The sequence below is a fragment of the Falco punctatus genome (assembly GCF_963210335.1).
Source record: "Falco punctatus genome assembly, chromosome: 4".
NCBI classification, from domain to species: Eukaryota; Metazoa; Chordata; class Aves; order Falconiformes; family Falconidae; genus Falco; species Falco punctatus.
Window position 1 is genome coordinate 11,749,686 of NC_137583.1, and position 14,581 is coordinate 11,764,266.

The 14,581-nt window shown below is 46.0% G+C and overlaps 1 protein-coding gene across 2 annotated transcripts in view; it reads right to left on the minus strand.

The window, feature by feature from the left end:
• Positions 1 to 751: 751 nt before the first annotated feature.
• The window catches only part of ABTB1 (ankyrin repeat and BTB domain containing 1), a 28,392-nt gene continuing 14,562 nt past the window's right edge, over positions 752 to 14,581 (minus strand). For both annotated transcript variants that reach the window (XM_080385413.1, XM_080385414.1), the window contains 4 exons: positions 9,919 to 10,017; positions 9,142 to 9,309; positions 5,938 to 6,138; positions 752 to 4,149 (listed from right to left, as the gene is read on the minus strand). In XM_080385413.1, coding sequence (XP_080241539.1) covers positions 3,943 to 4,149; positions 5,938 to 6,138; positions 9,142 to 9,309; positions 9,919 to 10,017 — 675 coding nt within the window. In that variant the 3' untranslated portion in view covers positions 752 to 3,942. The remainder of the gene's footprint in view (positions 4,150 to 5,937; positions 6,139 to 9,141; positions 9,310 to 9,918; positions 10,018 to 14,581) is intronic.

Here is a 14,581-nt window from a genome sequence, read left to right on the forward strand (position 1 = left end):
CTGAGAAATCTCCATCCTTGGATTTAATGGACAGTCAGTAATGACAGAGGCACAGGGTGACAAGAGAGGGAGGGACAACGTACCTGTTAGGGGCTGACCAGAGTAACTTTCCCAGGTAAAAAACACCTCCCTGACACATCACCACCACACTGGCCAAGCCTGTGCCATGATGCTGCTAATGAAACAGAATAATCCCGAGAGAAAGGAGCCAATAAAAACAATCTGGTGGTTTACATCCATGTTCTGGCAGGATTGTACGAGCAGGTCACCAAGAGAGGAGAGCAGTCACACTTTCCTCGCTGCTTGGAAGCCAAACAGTGTGGACCCAGCCCTTGGCCCAGGTGCAGGAAAATAAGCTGAAGGAGCCCACCTTACTAGCCCTTTACTGTGTAGATGTACAGGTGACATATAGATTACATAGATGTACACACCAGTTTGAAATGGTTTGGCTACAAGTACCACATCACTTCAATAATCCAACGTTTCTAAAGGAGCCCACCACTGAAAATAAGCTGAAGGAGTCCTTCCAGAAATCAAGCCACACTGATGTTGTCTGTTGGTAACAGAAAGGCCACAGCAGGAACAGATATAGTGAAATATACTATTTTATTGCTGCACACATGCTTACACATTTCTTCTTAAATATAATGTTGCTCCGATAAATCTTACAATCTTCTTAATTCAGTAAGTGGCTAGTAGTAAACAAAAAGGACAGAGGCAACAGAACACAAGAAGGACGCTGGCAACAGAAGAAAAATCAAAAAGTTTTTATTTCATGATAAAATTATTTGCAGCAAGAATAAAGGGAATTCAAATCTAAGTTTTGACCTGGCTCATCTTAATTAGAGAGCTTGCCTGTACGCTGACCATCTGCTTACGCATGCTTTTTGATAGCCCTGTTTTGCCAAAAGGGATGGGGGTGGTGAAAGGACCCGCAGTAATTGGACAATCTGACGGGCCTCACAGATGTGACCACTAAGTGCACACAGACAGACTGGCATTTGCTCGGCAGCCCATGTGGAACTGCACTACCAGGGAGGCAGATCCAAAGGCCACACTGACCTTTCCTCCCACGTGTACAAGTGCAGCCTCACTTACTCCACGCTTAACGATGCAGGAATGGAATTATTCAAAAGCAACCATATGGAAAACACTTCCCAGCACTGCTGCCCCTCCTCTGCCTTCCTCCTGCTTTGCCCGCTACCAGTGTCCATTTGCTTTAGCAGCTGAGGCATCTGCAGAGAAAAGCATTAGCACATTCCTTGGTAATCCCGTTTCTGCATCTTGTTCAGTACAAGCAGAAGGCAAAGGCCATGTTCTGTTCTCTGGTGGCTCTCCACGCAAGCCTCATGCAGGGCTGTCACAACCACTGCTGTGGAAAGCTGACTACTAAGATGTCAGATGCGGAATTTATGACAGAGGAGCAAAGGGGATGTGATAAACTAAACATTCTGCTTAAGTTGCAGTGTCATCTTCAGCCACACAGGGAGGAGAAACGCTGGGGAACTGAACCAGCTGGGTTAAGCTGCCGGTTTCTATAGCAGGCTTTCATGAGCCTGACACTCCACTGAGCAAGAAAACAGGCAGTTCTGCTTTCACCCTTCTTTCTCCAAAATATATGGAGCTTCATATTAAAACTTTCTCAATAGACTTTCCCCTCCCCAAGTTTACCGAGATGCCTTTACCAGATCAAGTTGTGCTGGGCTCTTTGGCGGTCCTGTCAAAGCCACACTGAGCTTACAGATGGACATGGAGGTACATTCCACAAATCATACAACAAATGCACAGCTCTCCTCCGTGTCACCACCCCAAACAGAAGCACAGTCTCGCTGCTCCCTGCTTCCATACAGCAACACACCCCTGCAGAGACACATCCTCTTCCCTCATCCTAATATGGCTGCAGAAGACAAACCACAGGAACTCCCTGCACTTCCTCACAAGCATTTTGAAAAAGAACTGAAGCAGGCCCTGCTTGACTAGCCCTGCTGCCACCATCCACTGCTCCTGAGACTTGTTTTGAAAGAGACACCAGTTAAACACAGATGACAAAAATGCACAAGCATCCAGGGTTCAGTTTGTCAATGCACTTCATTCTTGCCCCCCAGCTCTGTCTCCAGCTTCTGTTAAATGCCAACTCCATCCTGACATGTGATTTTGTCAAAGTCCAGCTTCTCTCCAGAACAGCGGCCAAACTCCAGTGCCCTCTCCTCACCGCAACCAAACCCAGCCTGCTTACTGCAACTGGTGCCCAAAGCCTGCCCACGTACCTGCAAACAGCTTCAACACACGCCTGACACAGGCAGATACTCTGAGCAGGGGCAGTGAGGCTGCAGTTCTCACATGGTGCGGGAGCATCAGTCTCTAACCAAGTGAGATCAGCACAGAAGAGAAACCCATCCTCCCACACATCCACACCCGAAGCGAGTGCCTGCCAAACGCTGGATCTCCAAACCCTTTCCTTATCCATGCGAAGCACCACCACCATTACAGAAAACAACACCCTGAAGCTGCGGGGGATCTATGCCCAGTTCCCACCTCAAACAATAAAAGCACACCTGACATGGATTAGTTCAAGCTCTTGCCTCACAAAGTGACCAAAATGACAATATGTGTTAGTAATGGCAGCCCACTGCCTGTGCAAGATTCTCTGTGCTTCACCCAACGCCTCTTCTGCCTCCCAACTCACAGCACAGCAAAGTACACCCAGCCTGTGCCTTGGAGACCCGGACTCTCACAGCATGCCATTCTGGAAGCGACCAGCTCTGGGGGCAGCCAACTGGGCAAGACAAGCTTTATTGCAGGGGTATCACCCCCTGACTAGTGCCGAGGAGAAAGGACATCATTACCCTCGTTAGGAGTCTAGGGAGACAACACGAGATAACGTGACCTACTGCAGAACACAGATTCAAAAACATTCATTAGTACAAACAGTGAATTTCCTGGAGAACAATGAAGCTAACAAGGCTCAAGGCTGAGGAAAGCCAGAAGGTTGACAAGCGGGACAGCTGCCCTGTGAGAGCCCCAAAAAGCCCCTTTTCCTTTCCAGAAAGATTTCCAATGATCCACTCTTCCCTGACACACCAGCAAGTCACTTTTGCTCTACCACAATGGACAAAGAGAAAGGGAAAAGTGCTGTTTCCAAGAAGCTCTTTCCTTCCTGTTAGGAAGAAAAGGGTGCCATCTCTTTTTTTGTGCATTGAAAGCTACTGCTTTCTAAGAATGGAAGGACTCTGGTCTCTATTGTATTCCCAAAGCTGTTTGTTCAGAAAACAAAGCTTTTAAATTATGAGCACTTCAAAGCAATGAAAAGCTAGGGAAGACCTGGAAATCACTTTGTTTTTTTCATCTAAGAACTAGAATAGCAGGTGAAGACAGTGCCTTCCACATAGCCTAGTACTGCTGTGTCCCTGTTAGGGAAGCACTGCCCACCTTTGCCAATCTTATAATGCTGACAGTGAAAGAAAAGACACCTCCCTTCCAATACACTTATTTGGAGAGTTTAACGCAGTTTTCTTCCTCTACTGGTGGCAATTCAATGGGTATCCCAGCATGAACCACTTTCAGAAACATGCTGTTGGGCAACAGAACAGGATGGATCCTAATACCAGGCAGTAGCAAGTCCCCCAGAAGAGCTCCCTTACCACCCCCCAACAGCGCGCAGTCTCCTGTCTGCACAGTGTTATACAAAGGAGCAGCTACTGATCTGGGCTGAGCTTTGGGAGCTACTTCTGAAAGGAGAAACTAAAACCAAAATAAAATCAAACACAAACCAGACATGCAAATGTCCAGACATAAATAAATTAAAAAGAAACCATGCCTGAGAGTGGATGGGAAGGACAAAAGAGGGGAAGAGAGACATTCAGAGACTCAGATGTTCTTGCACTCCAAGCCAACCCAGCAGGGTCTACGCAGGCTGCATATGACAGGCAGGGTTTGCACACATCAGCACTCAAGCCCTATACTGGCCAGGAGGTTTTCCAGAGCTTCAAGTTTCTGGTTGGCTTCCTCGATGGCACTGTAAGTCTGCACGTTGCTGGTGATGTGGAAGCGGATGTCATCCACCAGAGGAATGGAGTCAGTCTCCTGCCGTTCCTCCACAGCCTCCGCATTCTCCTTCACAGCAGCCACAAACTCCTCCAACTCCACCAGCTGGATGGGGTGGACAAGAGAACCATTAGGAAGACAAGATGACAGGTAAAGGGATGTAAAGGGTTGGGGTAATGGGCTCAGCCACTGTTGAGGCACTCCACAGCAGAAAAGGGAATGCTAAGGGTACATGGAGACCCGAATCTTCCTATGTCTCCTACAGATACTGCTTGGAGATGCATCCTACCATTCATCCTAAGGAGGCAGCAATACCTCAGCAATAAATGGTCCCAACTGCTAAGCAATCTGCACCTCACTAACTAAGCATCCACAGTTCTGGTATTGGAGCACACAAATATACACAGTGCTCCCTCCAGAAAGGCTCCCCAGCAGGAACCAGGAGATACTGCCAGACACTTTTGGGAAACATCTTGCAACAGGCAAGACAGCAGGTGCTTGTTCCCAGTTCAGAACCAGATGACTCTATCCCCACCACGGTGCTCAGCCCCACCACCAACAGCTGACCAGCAGATCACAGCAAGGCACCTGCTCTGTTCTGCGCCCAACCTGACAGAATCAGGTCACCCATGAATAATTTTGCATCAAGTTCCCCAGGAACATGTGGTGTGCTGAAGGGTGAGAGGCAGCTTCTGTCTGTCTATGCTACTAAACTGTGCCTGGGCGTTACGGGTTGCTGAGCCCTGCCAAAATCTCTCCCTGTTGCCATCATCAGTGCATGTCCACAAGATGCTGGCAGCTGCTGATGTTTGAACAGCTGGGGTGGCTCCATTTGTGCCAACACCCTTAGGAAGGCACATTGCCAATGCTAGGTCCGAGGACTCCCACTCAGGCTAGAGAAAGGGAACGCAAGGGGAACACACAAGCAAAGCCCCACCTTGCCCAATTACTACTTGGGATATTCAGCAACTTTCCAAATGCCCTTCTCAGAAGCTAGAATCCAGGTGCATGCTGATGTGTCTATCATCCCCAAACTATAAACTGAACAAAGTAACAGCCCCAGAATCACTTCCTTTGCTGTTTTCACACGCTCAAAAGAATTTCACACTTTTCAAGCTGCAGGTGAAAACGTTACATTCCCATGTGAACTATACAAGCCATTTATAAAGATCTATCTCAAGATAAAAACACCCCATAGGTTCCAGTTTATCCTCCCGTATGACAGCTTGCTCCATGAGTCCTGAAGCTTCAAGCGATAATCACTCAGGATAATACTTAAATGGAGCCCCATAAAGCAAATGCCAGTGTTAGATTCATTACTTCTGGCTGTTCAACAGCTGAATTTCCTCTGGGGAAACTCCTACTGTTAGATTTGTCATCCTGGAGGAGAGTAGATATTACATTGATTTCTCCTTTCTATAGCGCTATGCCAGAAAGAACTCCCCCCAGCAAACACCAGAAAACATTTCCTACGCAGAGCTCCCCTGCACACCCATTGGGTTCTCCAGGCTGCAGCTGGTGTGTTCAGGTAACACCATCGTTGCTCCGGGCACAATGGCTGAAAGCTCAGCGCAAGTCACATGCCCATGGCACCTGCAGAACTTTTTGGGCAGCTTTTTCACCCCACAGTCCACAGGGATGTGCTAGGCAGCCACCAGCATCTGGATTACTGCAGTGGCATCAGGTACTGCCACACTCCTCAGCCTCTGCTCTAACTCACCATGTGATTTGTTACTTAACCGCTGCTCATTTTCAGGAAGCGCATTAAACCAGAGTGGGCAGCCATGTGTTACAGACTGAAGTATAACCATTAAACCTGTTGTATCTATGACTCACTGTGCAGTTACAGTCACAGGCGCATGTGGTAAGCGCGGTGGGGAGTGTTTCTGCTACCTTCTCGATGATCTTTGCCATGTACTCTGTGCACTGGTCCTCCAGTCGGGTCAGCTGAAACAGCTTTGCGATCCTCCAGATGCTGACAATGTTATCTTCATCCAGGATCTGAGCCAAGGTCCGGCCACAAAGACGCTTGAGCCCAGGCAGCAGGTACATATCTGCCACACACAGCACGTCATACGCGTTTTCCGGGGACAGCTGGCAACGGAAAGAGGAGAATTACTGTCCAGTCCTACCCACTTCACTTGTCTTAGGCAAACTTATGCCTTCTCTTGTGTTTTAGCAGAGATTCCCTAAAGTGTCGTTTGGCCCGTTACCGGACAAGTGTTAACAGCACTATGGAGAGACAGGAGCTCAATCTTTCAGGGCTAAATCTTCCCCTCAGTTACCACAGAAGAGTCTAAAATGCTGCAGAGGCAGCTTGCTCAGCACAAAGCAAGAAGTTTACCATGCTACAGCTAACCCCGCTAGTAAGCACAAAGCAATGGGGAAACACTGAAGTGCAACTGAAGGCTGGCTGCTAAGGAATGATCAGCGGGGCGGTGGAAGGAGGTAGCTTTTACAAGAGGTAATGAAAGCCCTTCGAAGAGACAAATGGAACAGGCTGGCAGAATGCAGCACCTCGTCCCCACTAGGATTTTCCTCCCATTTTGTACTGCTGGACATTTTGGGAAAAACATGCAAAATTCTCTGAAGCTCCTTCCTCAAACTGGCTCTGCTAACTCAGCCAGCACAACCTCCCCGTACAGGGATACAACAAAGGACAGAAAATTCCACGCCAAATAAAACTGTAGGTGAGGCCCAACTAAGTGGGGAATAGACCCCACACATCAAATACTACTGGAGCTCTAACAGGCATTCAAACTAAACTGAATTCATGCACCAGATGCTCAAGCTCACACTGTTGTGAACGGCCTTTAACATTTTCAGGCTCTTGAGCTAGAGAACCACCCTCCCATTTCGCTCTTGGGTACTTTGTCCCTTGCAAGTGATCTGAGGATGAAAAAATGCTGTAGATAATGTTGGAGACACCACCTCCAGCTTCACTCAAGTCTCTCCCCCCTGGCTGGGCAAAACCTATTTTAGTCAGCCATCTGCGTCACTAACCTGGAACTAGAGCCTCTCGCTGCACAATTCTGTTCCTGCTAACGTGAATTGCAAAGAGCACAGTTACCCACATCCGTTTGAACAGTGAATATGCAGGATGCAGCATACCCTGGCTGTGGAGGAGGCGAGATCACCTACATTTAGAGACCAAGCCATACTAGACCGAGGAATGGTAACTGGCATGGCGTGGTCCACTGCCCTCGTAACTGGTCAGCACCAAAAGCACAGCTGTCCACATCTACACATGTGGTTGCTCACCCTGACAACTGCAAGAGGCTGATTATTTCTTCCCCTACAGCTGTCCACACCAGTGTTTGGAGAGGCTGCTCACAGCAAATGTCCCAGTTGTATAACACCCTGCAACAGCTGTGCAGAAGGATACAAGTTGTATTAGGGGCACACCATGAGTGCTGTAGTGCCATACTGGTGTAACAGAGCTCTTGGGGTTATTAATCAAGTGCTGCTTTGTCCTTTCATAAGCTCTAGGGACCTCACAAGTTGGAGGCGTTCAAGTCAGCAGTATTGGTGGCAGCAGCTCCCAACTGCTTGATCAAGGACAAATCCGGCAAACATTCCTCCAAAAGCTCCCATTGTGCCCACACAAGTATTCCGATCAGAAACTTCTCTCTCTGCCTGGAATCCTTTGTCCTCTGCACACACTCTAACCTCCAACTGCAAGTAGTCACTACTGTATGGACAGACACATAAATCCTTTGGAAAAAGAAACACTGAATTGGAAGTGCTGACACTTGGCTGGAGAAATCCAGGGCAGGAAAAACAGTCCACATTTAAGTGTGGAGCACGAGTTACATTCCTGCTCTCCTGACCGTTTTTCCTGATAGGTGAACTCTCTGCAGAAGCTCATATCCTGGCTGCTCAGTTTGAAATGCAACCTACGTACCATTCTACACAGAAAAGATACGAAAAAAGAGCCTTTCGGCTCCTACACATTGTTGTTGTTGTTGTCCTGCTCCAAGTCCAGACAGGGCAGCTGAGACACCCCTTGGAAAGGGACGGCTGCTTGGGAAACACTTCCCGTGAGCCATCACAAGGAGGGCAGGCAGAATGGAAAGGTGCAAGGGAACGGGGTCATGCTGCAGTGCGGTTACAAGGTCAGGAGGATCTTCACAACCCCAACATGCTTCTTCCCCTCTCCACCTGCCCTTTCAACGCATGGCTGAGGAAAGAAGTGCAGACAAGTGAAGCATCTGCCCTCTGGCATACCAATGGCATTTCTGCCCTTGCTGCCTGATAAATACATCTCTCCCGACCGCACATTCCCCGCTGCTACCCGGAGGTGAACAGATCAGCAGAAACAAGGTCACAGCTGCCTGCATTCTCTGTATGTGGCACCTAACCCAGAGCACAAATACTGCTTGGGAGAAGTGACAGTGGCAGGTGCAGCAGCATCTCTGATCAGTGCCATAATGCCAGAATGTGTTCTGGCATCTTGTAGCTAGACCTGCTGAAAGCATTTGCCACAAAACCGAAGCGGGAAGCTGCTTAAAGGCTGAGATTTGCTGCACCGTCCATTAGGCTGAAAACTAGGTGTGTTAGGGCCATTTTGTTACTGCTTGCAATACTGAGCACAGCAAGGTGTTGGTTCCCCAGTGGAATCTTTGCCCACCCCAGCAATAAATAAACAGTGGAAATAATGACTTGCTGCAAATGGAAAAGTAGGCTATGATGCCAAGAGAAAATAAGCAGAATCTCTCAACCTTTCCACATCTCCAAATGTGTTCAATCTGCCATCTACTGGCAGCTGCTCACCTTATCCTTCCACAGAGCCCAAGAGGGAAATCTGCAAAATCCTGCATTTATCACACTAACATACAATATGCAACCTAATTTCCAAATTTTTATTACAGGTGAAAGCCTAAGGATTTGCTTCCCAAATTTCATGCACGTAAACTAGATTCATGCCTGGCTAACAACATGTCCCAGGTATGTGGGCTCCTGAGAAGCGAGGTAGCAGAGTAGGGCAGTGGGATTTAAGAAACCACATGCACAATTTCAGACGCTATGGGAAAACACTGCTGTGAACACCTCCAGAATTAAGCATCCCAGGAGGAAAGGCTCCATGGCTGGCCTCACCTCTGTATCGTCACTGTAGATGTAGTAGAGCACCCGAATGAAGATGTCTTCTGAGATGTTATGGAGAGTCACCACAGGGATGCTGGGCTGTGTCTGCAGCTCCTCACTCTCACTGAAATGGTCTTCAAGAAGGGCTTTGAAATAATCACTGCGACCACAGAAAAATGCCTGGAGAGGGAAGAAAGACCAAAACACTAGCGTCTTTCTCTGCACCGAACCAAACAGCACTACCAGCCAGCCATCAGAGCAGCTCAAAGGTATTTTGTAAGTTCAGACTCTGTAACTCTGACTCTCCCTATATTTTGAAGCTGCATCTCCAACATTTTTCCATACCTTATTCCTATCCATGCCTACCCTCAGAACAAAAAAAAACCACCAATCTGTAAACTTAAGAGATTCAAAAGTAGCATGGCATTAGGGCAGGAGTTTGAATTGAAGGTTGGATCTCAAAATCCGTTCTTACTGCTGTTTCCTTGCAGATCGAATTCCCTTCTCTGGACACTGAACTCACAAGCCAGCAGCAGGAGATTTTGTAGCTGTGAATGCTGTAGCTGAATCCATAAATATATCCCCTCACCTCTGCAAGAAAGGCAGAGTTTTCTGTTTTGTTAAACGCTTTAAATATAGTTTCCAGCTGCCACAGGACTTTTGATGTCCCAGCTGATGAAGCAATGCTGCTTCTGCTGTGTATCCAGCACCGGATGAGTGGGGGAAGACAGGTAGACTAGACCCATGGCAAGAAGGGAGAAGAATGAAGTATATAGCACAAGCACATACCTTATGACACAAAAAGTTGTAATCTGCCACTCGGAAACACACATCAGGACAACTGTTAAAGTTGTCAGTGCTGTCAAATGGCAACTCCCCAAAACCAACCTAGGAAAAGAAAACAGAAAACCCCACCTTTAAGATTCATGCTTTAATCATGCCTAGTGTCCCAAGTTTTGCTTCTGGGAAGACCAAGAAGTCCATCACCCATCAATTCCCTCAGCACAGTGCAGAGCACCAAAAGATCATCTGAGCACAGAATTCAGCGTGAAGAAATCTTTGCACTCCTGATAGAGGCATTCCTGGTTCAAGTTACAGCTGCCTCCCTTATCCATGAAAATTCCCTGACCCTCCATACACCTCTAGAAAGCATTTCCGTGCCACATAACAAGGCAGATAACCAAGAGGAGGCAAAGATTACTTCATGCACGGGGTATCATAAGCATACTAGAGCTTAGGACTAGCCCTTTACTGTGTAGATGTACAGGTGACATATAGATTACATAGATGTACACACCAGTTTGAAACGGTTTGGCTACAAGTACCACATCACTTCAATAATCCAACGTTTCTAAAGCACGTTTTAAATTTCTAATTTGAATTGCAGCCAAAGATAGTGTTGTTGCAGTATTAATACTCTAGCGAATTATTTTAACACCAACACACCTCCTCCCAGTCCTTCGTGCCAACAAAGACAGCACACACACACACACAAAAAAATATCTGTTGGTGTTATGTTATTTTAAAGTGACACTTCCAAGTATTTTCACTTTCACCTTGTCCGATATACAGGGCAACTAAACTGGGAAAAAAAAAAAAGTTTACATTCACAGCCATGTAACCAAGACAATCTCTGAAAACAAGTTTCCCCTGCTTCTTGCTTTCCAAACATATGGCCCCGAGCTGCCTGGGCCAACGGGTTTATTACTGCTGTCTCTCACCCAGGAAAGTTACATCCCAGGTTTGCACCTGGGAAACCCCTGGGCTGGCTGTGATGATCAGTCTCCCAGTCGCAGACCACCTAAGCACCATTTCCAACTCACCTGCCTCTATCCTAACAGAAAGCAACCGACTTTCAGCTTTACTGAGAGCTAGATGACTCCTCCCTCCCAAACGAAACAAAGACACAGCCCGATGCGTACACACTGGGTTGGTGCTCTCAGCCAAGCTCAATTCACGTGCAGTGAGGTTTCTCTCACAAGACAGGTTCTAGGATGTGGCAAGGCACCAAGCTGGCAAAAGCTTATACCACCACTGAACATGGCAGTTTGGACCCATTTGCCAAGCTCTTTCCCTGTCCACAGCAACACCTGGCCGTTTCTGATTCCTAACCACAGGAGAGTAAGCCCAGTGACATTCAAATCGTACACATGCTGTCGCAGTAATGCTGCCTCCCCATAGCACCTCTCTCCAGTGAGCCTTTCCCCATCGGCAAACTCCTTGATGCAGAAGGGATGCAGCAATTCAAGGGACGCTGCCCAATTGATCTATTACCTGCTTTTCATAGAGTGTAATACAAAAGGCACCTCCAGCATGGAAGATGAGATCAAATCGTCCCATTTGTAGATTCCCCAGGCTGCTGTTTCGCTCTTATCTGTGTCTCATGTTTCAAGACACTGAACAAACCTCAGTCTGGGGATCTGCATCCCACTCTCTGGTGCATCACATTACAAACACCAGTATCAGGCTAGCCAACTGCCTGCTCTGTTTGCCTTGCTGCTATCTCCACGCCATGGGCCTCTACTAGTAATTCTGACATCACTTTCAAGGCTACAACTTTGCAGGCATATTACAGGTAAAAAAACCCACCACCTAGAAACAGGCTTTGATAAGACACCACTCCTTGCAGCACAAGAATTTTAACTGAGACAGACTCCACATCTCCTACATACATCCTTTCTTTGCTCCCCTTTCATTGTCCAAATGTAAATCTTTAAAAGGAATCCATCCCTCTGGAATGGACATGGGAATTTTATTTCTCTCAGAGTTTGTCTCCTGAATTACAACCTCCTCCAGGCTCAGTTTCCTGCTCCTAGCCTTGTCTGGTCCCTGCTCTGATGCTCAGTTTTACAAGGTCATTTCCATTTCCTACTACAAAAGCAGGTTCACATCTTTGTCTCTCCTATTCAGTGTGAAGTAGCTTTGCAGATTTTTCCATTTTACTCCCCTTTCAAGTCTCTACTACTTCTACTCTCCTCCCTTGTCACGCCTGAGGAATTTAATCTCCCTTTCAGGGTCTCCCTGAAGAAAACTGGCTCATTCCTCCCACCCCCCTCCCCATTCAGGCAACCTCCTTAGCATGCTTCTGTCCAGGCAAAGCAGTTACCAAAGTATGTTCCCCAGGAAGCACAACACAGTCCAGCCTGTGAGGCGCAAACATTCACAGTAACTCATTCACCATACAGAAATATTCTCAACACTTCTACAGCGTAAGACTGCTTGAACGTTGACAGGATCTTCCAACCATCACATGTGGAGGACCACGTCTTTGCCGCCTGGATTTGCTATTAGCACTTAAATAGACATGCTGCTGGAGGCAAAAACATACTAAACAAATCAGTGGCAGCAATTTGTACCTCAGCCAGATTATCTCAGCAAGAAAACTGTAAATAAATTACAGCACAAAATACAAGGGTTAGCGATGCAAGACAAGATTACCAGCCCATAACCAGATATAAGTGGATTGGACAAAAAAAAAAAAAAATAATAATTGGAAGCATGTTGTAAATAGTTCGGTTAATCTGCCTCTGCCAAATGGGCACAGCAAAGGACAGCAGTAACTGTCACGGACAACCACGCTACACAGGTGCGGAGACAGACAAGATGGAACCCATCTACTTGCTTCCAACTTCTTTCTATGCATTACAAGATTCAGCTTTATCCCAGAAGTGACAAATGGTCACATTTCTTTGCAGCCACACCAAGTGTCAATACAGATGGAGAGAACGGTTATTTATTTCATGGCAAACTGATCCTTTTAAGTCTGATTTCATCCTGGTTTGGAAAATAAGGTTTTGGTTAAAAGATAATGAAAAACCAGCTACAAGGAAATGATGTACCTACAGTCTCATACACTGGAAGCCCTGGCATGTCTACCTCAACAACATCACCTGGCAGACACAAGATGAAGAGCTAGGCAGAGAGACAGTGGAAAGCCACATGTTTTTTGACAGTTGCTTGGCTCCTGATGGTATTTTACTTCAATCCGTCACACTAAATTTCATTGCGACAAACCAAAACAGCAGCTGTTGCAGTCAGAAAAATTCTGGGCATTACTAGTTTAAAACAAAATAGAAACAATACTTTCAAAAACAAACACTGAATGAGAAAAGGTTTTCAAGTATAAGCAGGAATAAGGAACAAGATACTGAGATCATAAACATGTTTAAGAGTTCAAGGAATAGACAGTTCTCACTCTAAAAACTAATAATGAACTGTGATTGGATATCAATTGTTAATTATTGGTTTAGCCATATAACACACTACTGAACTATGAAATTGGGATGCACAGAGTTTTCAGCAGCATTCAAGTATCAAAGACATAACATGAAAATTATTTGTCTATAGTGAAACAAAGTTGTATATAATACACAGCAGCTCAGAATGTCTCTTGCCAAATTTTGGAAATGCTGGCTTTTATCCAGAAGCCAAATACCTATTTTACTCTGCATAGGCTGGGAAAAGCATATGTTTCTCCTGAGAACACAGATGTTTGTACGTGACTATTCAGTTGTCCCTGCTATTTCAGGTTACATACTTTGTATCCTATTTCTCGTATGGCATCAAACCCTGCAAGAAGGAGGATGTGCAGTTCCTCTGTCCCACAGCAAAGATGCCGAAGTCACAGAATTTAACAATTTGCAAACATTAGGATGAGATATAACTGGCAATAGGGTGAAGAGCTTTTTTTCATATATTCATTTTAAGTTAACAAAGAAAAAGACCTAGAGATCAAAAAACGGGAGTCTGAGAATTTATCAGGCTTAAACAAAGCACCCAAATTTGTACATGGCATACAAATTCTTTAGTGAACAGGCACGGGCCGATGCCCTCTTTACTTTTACAGCCATAATAAGTCTAATGCTGCTGTAACTGCCTTTATTCTGATCTATGAACACAGCAAGAAAACAGCTCACAGAGGCATTCACAGTGCTGTCAGATAATTACATTATTCCAAGTTTCTTACTTTCCTTCTAGCCCCTATTCTGCACGAAAGAATTAAAAGGAGAGTGTTTCTAACCCTAGAGAAGAAAAACCTAACCCAAAAGGAGCATGCCATCAAGGTCTAGGGTCAAGCAATCAAATAGAAAGCATTCTTCTTATTTGAGAAGTGACTTAGGAATTTTTGTAAATCTCACTGTTTTGGGGCCCACGACCTTCTTTATAGTTCTTGCAGAGGCAAGTTTGAGGCTTACTTATAGCATCACCTCCCTTTAAATCCTACAAACCTACAGAAAAGCATACTGAAAGCCACAAATAAACGCACAGTTAATTGGGGGAAGCAGGTTATGTAGGAAAGATTTCTGCATTGGTAGATAGAAACTTGATGGAGAGAAACTCTCTCTGTAAAGTGTTCAGTACTCAGAGAAGTATGTCTGCCAAAAGTCAGCAGAAAACATGCTGGCTTATTACAGGTAAGAAACCTTATCCATGCGCAGACACACACACAAGC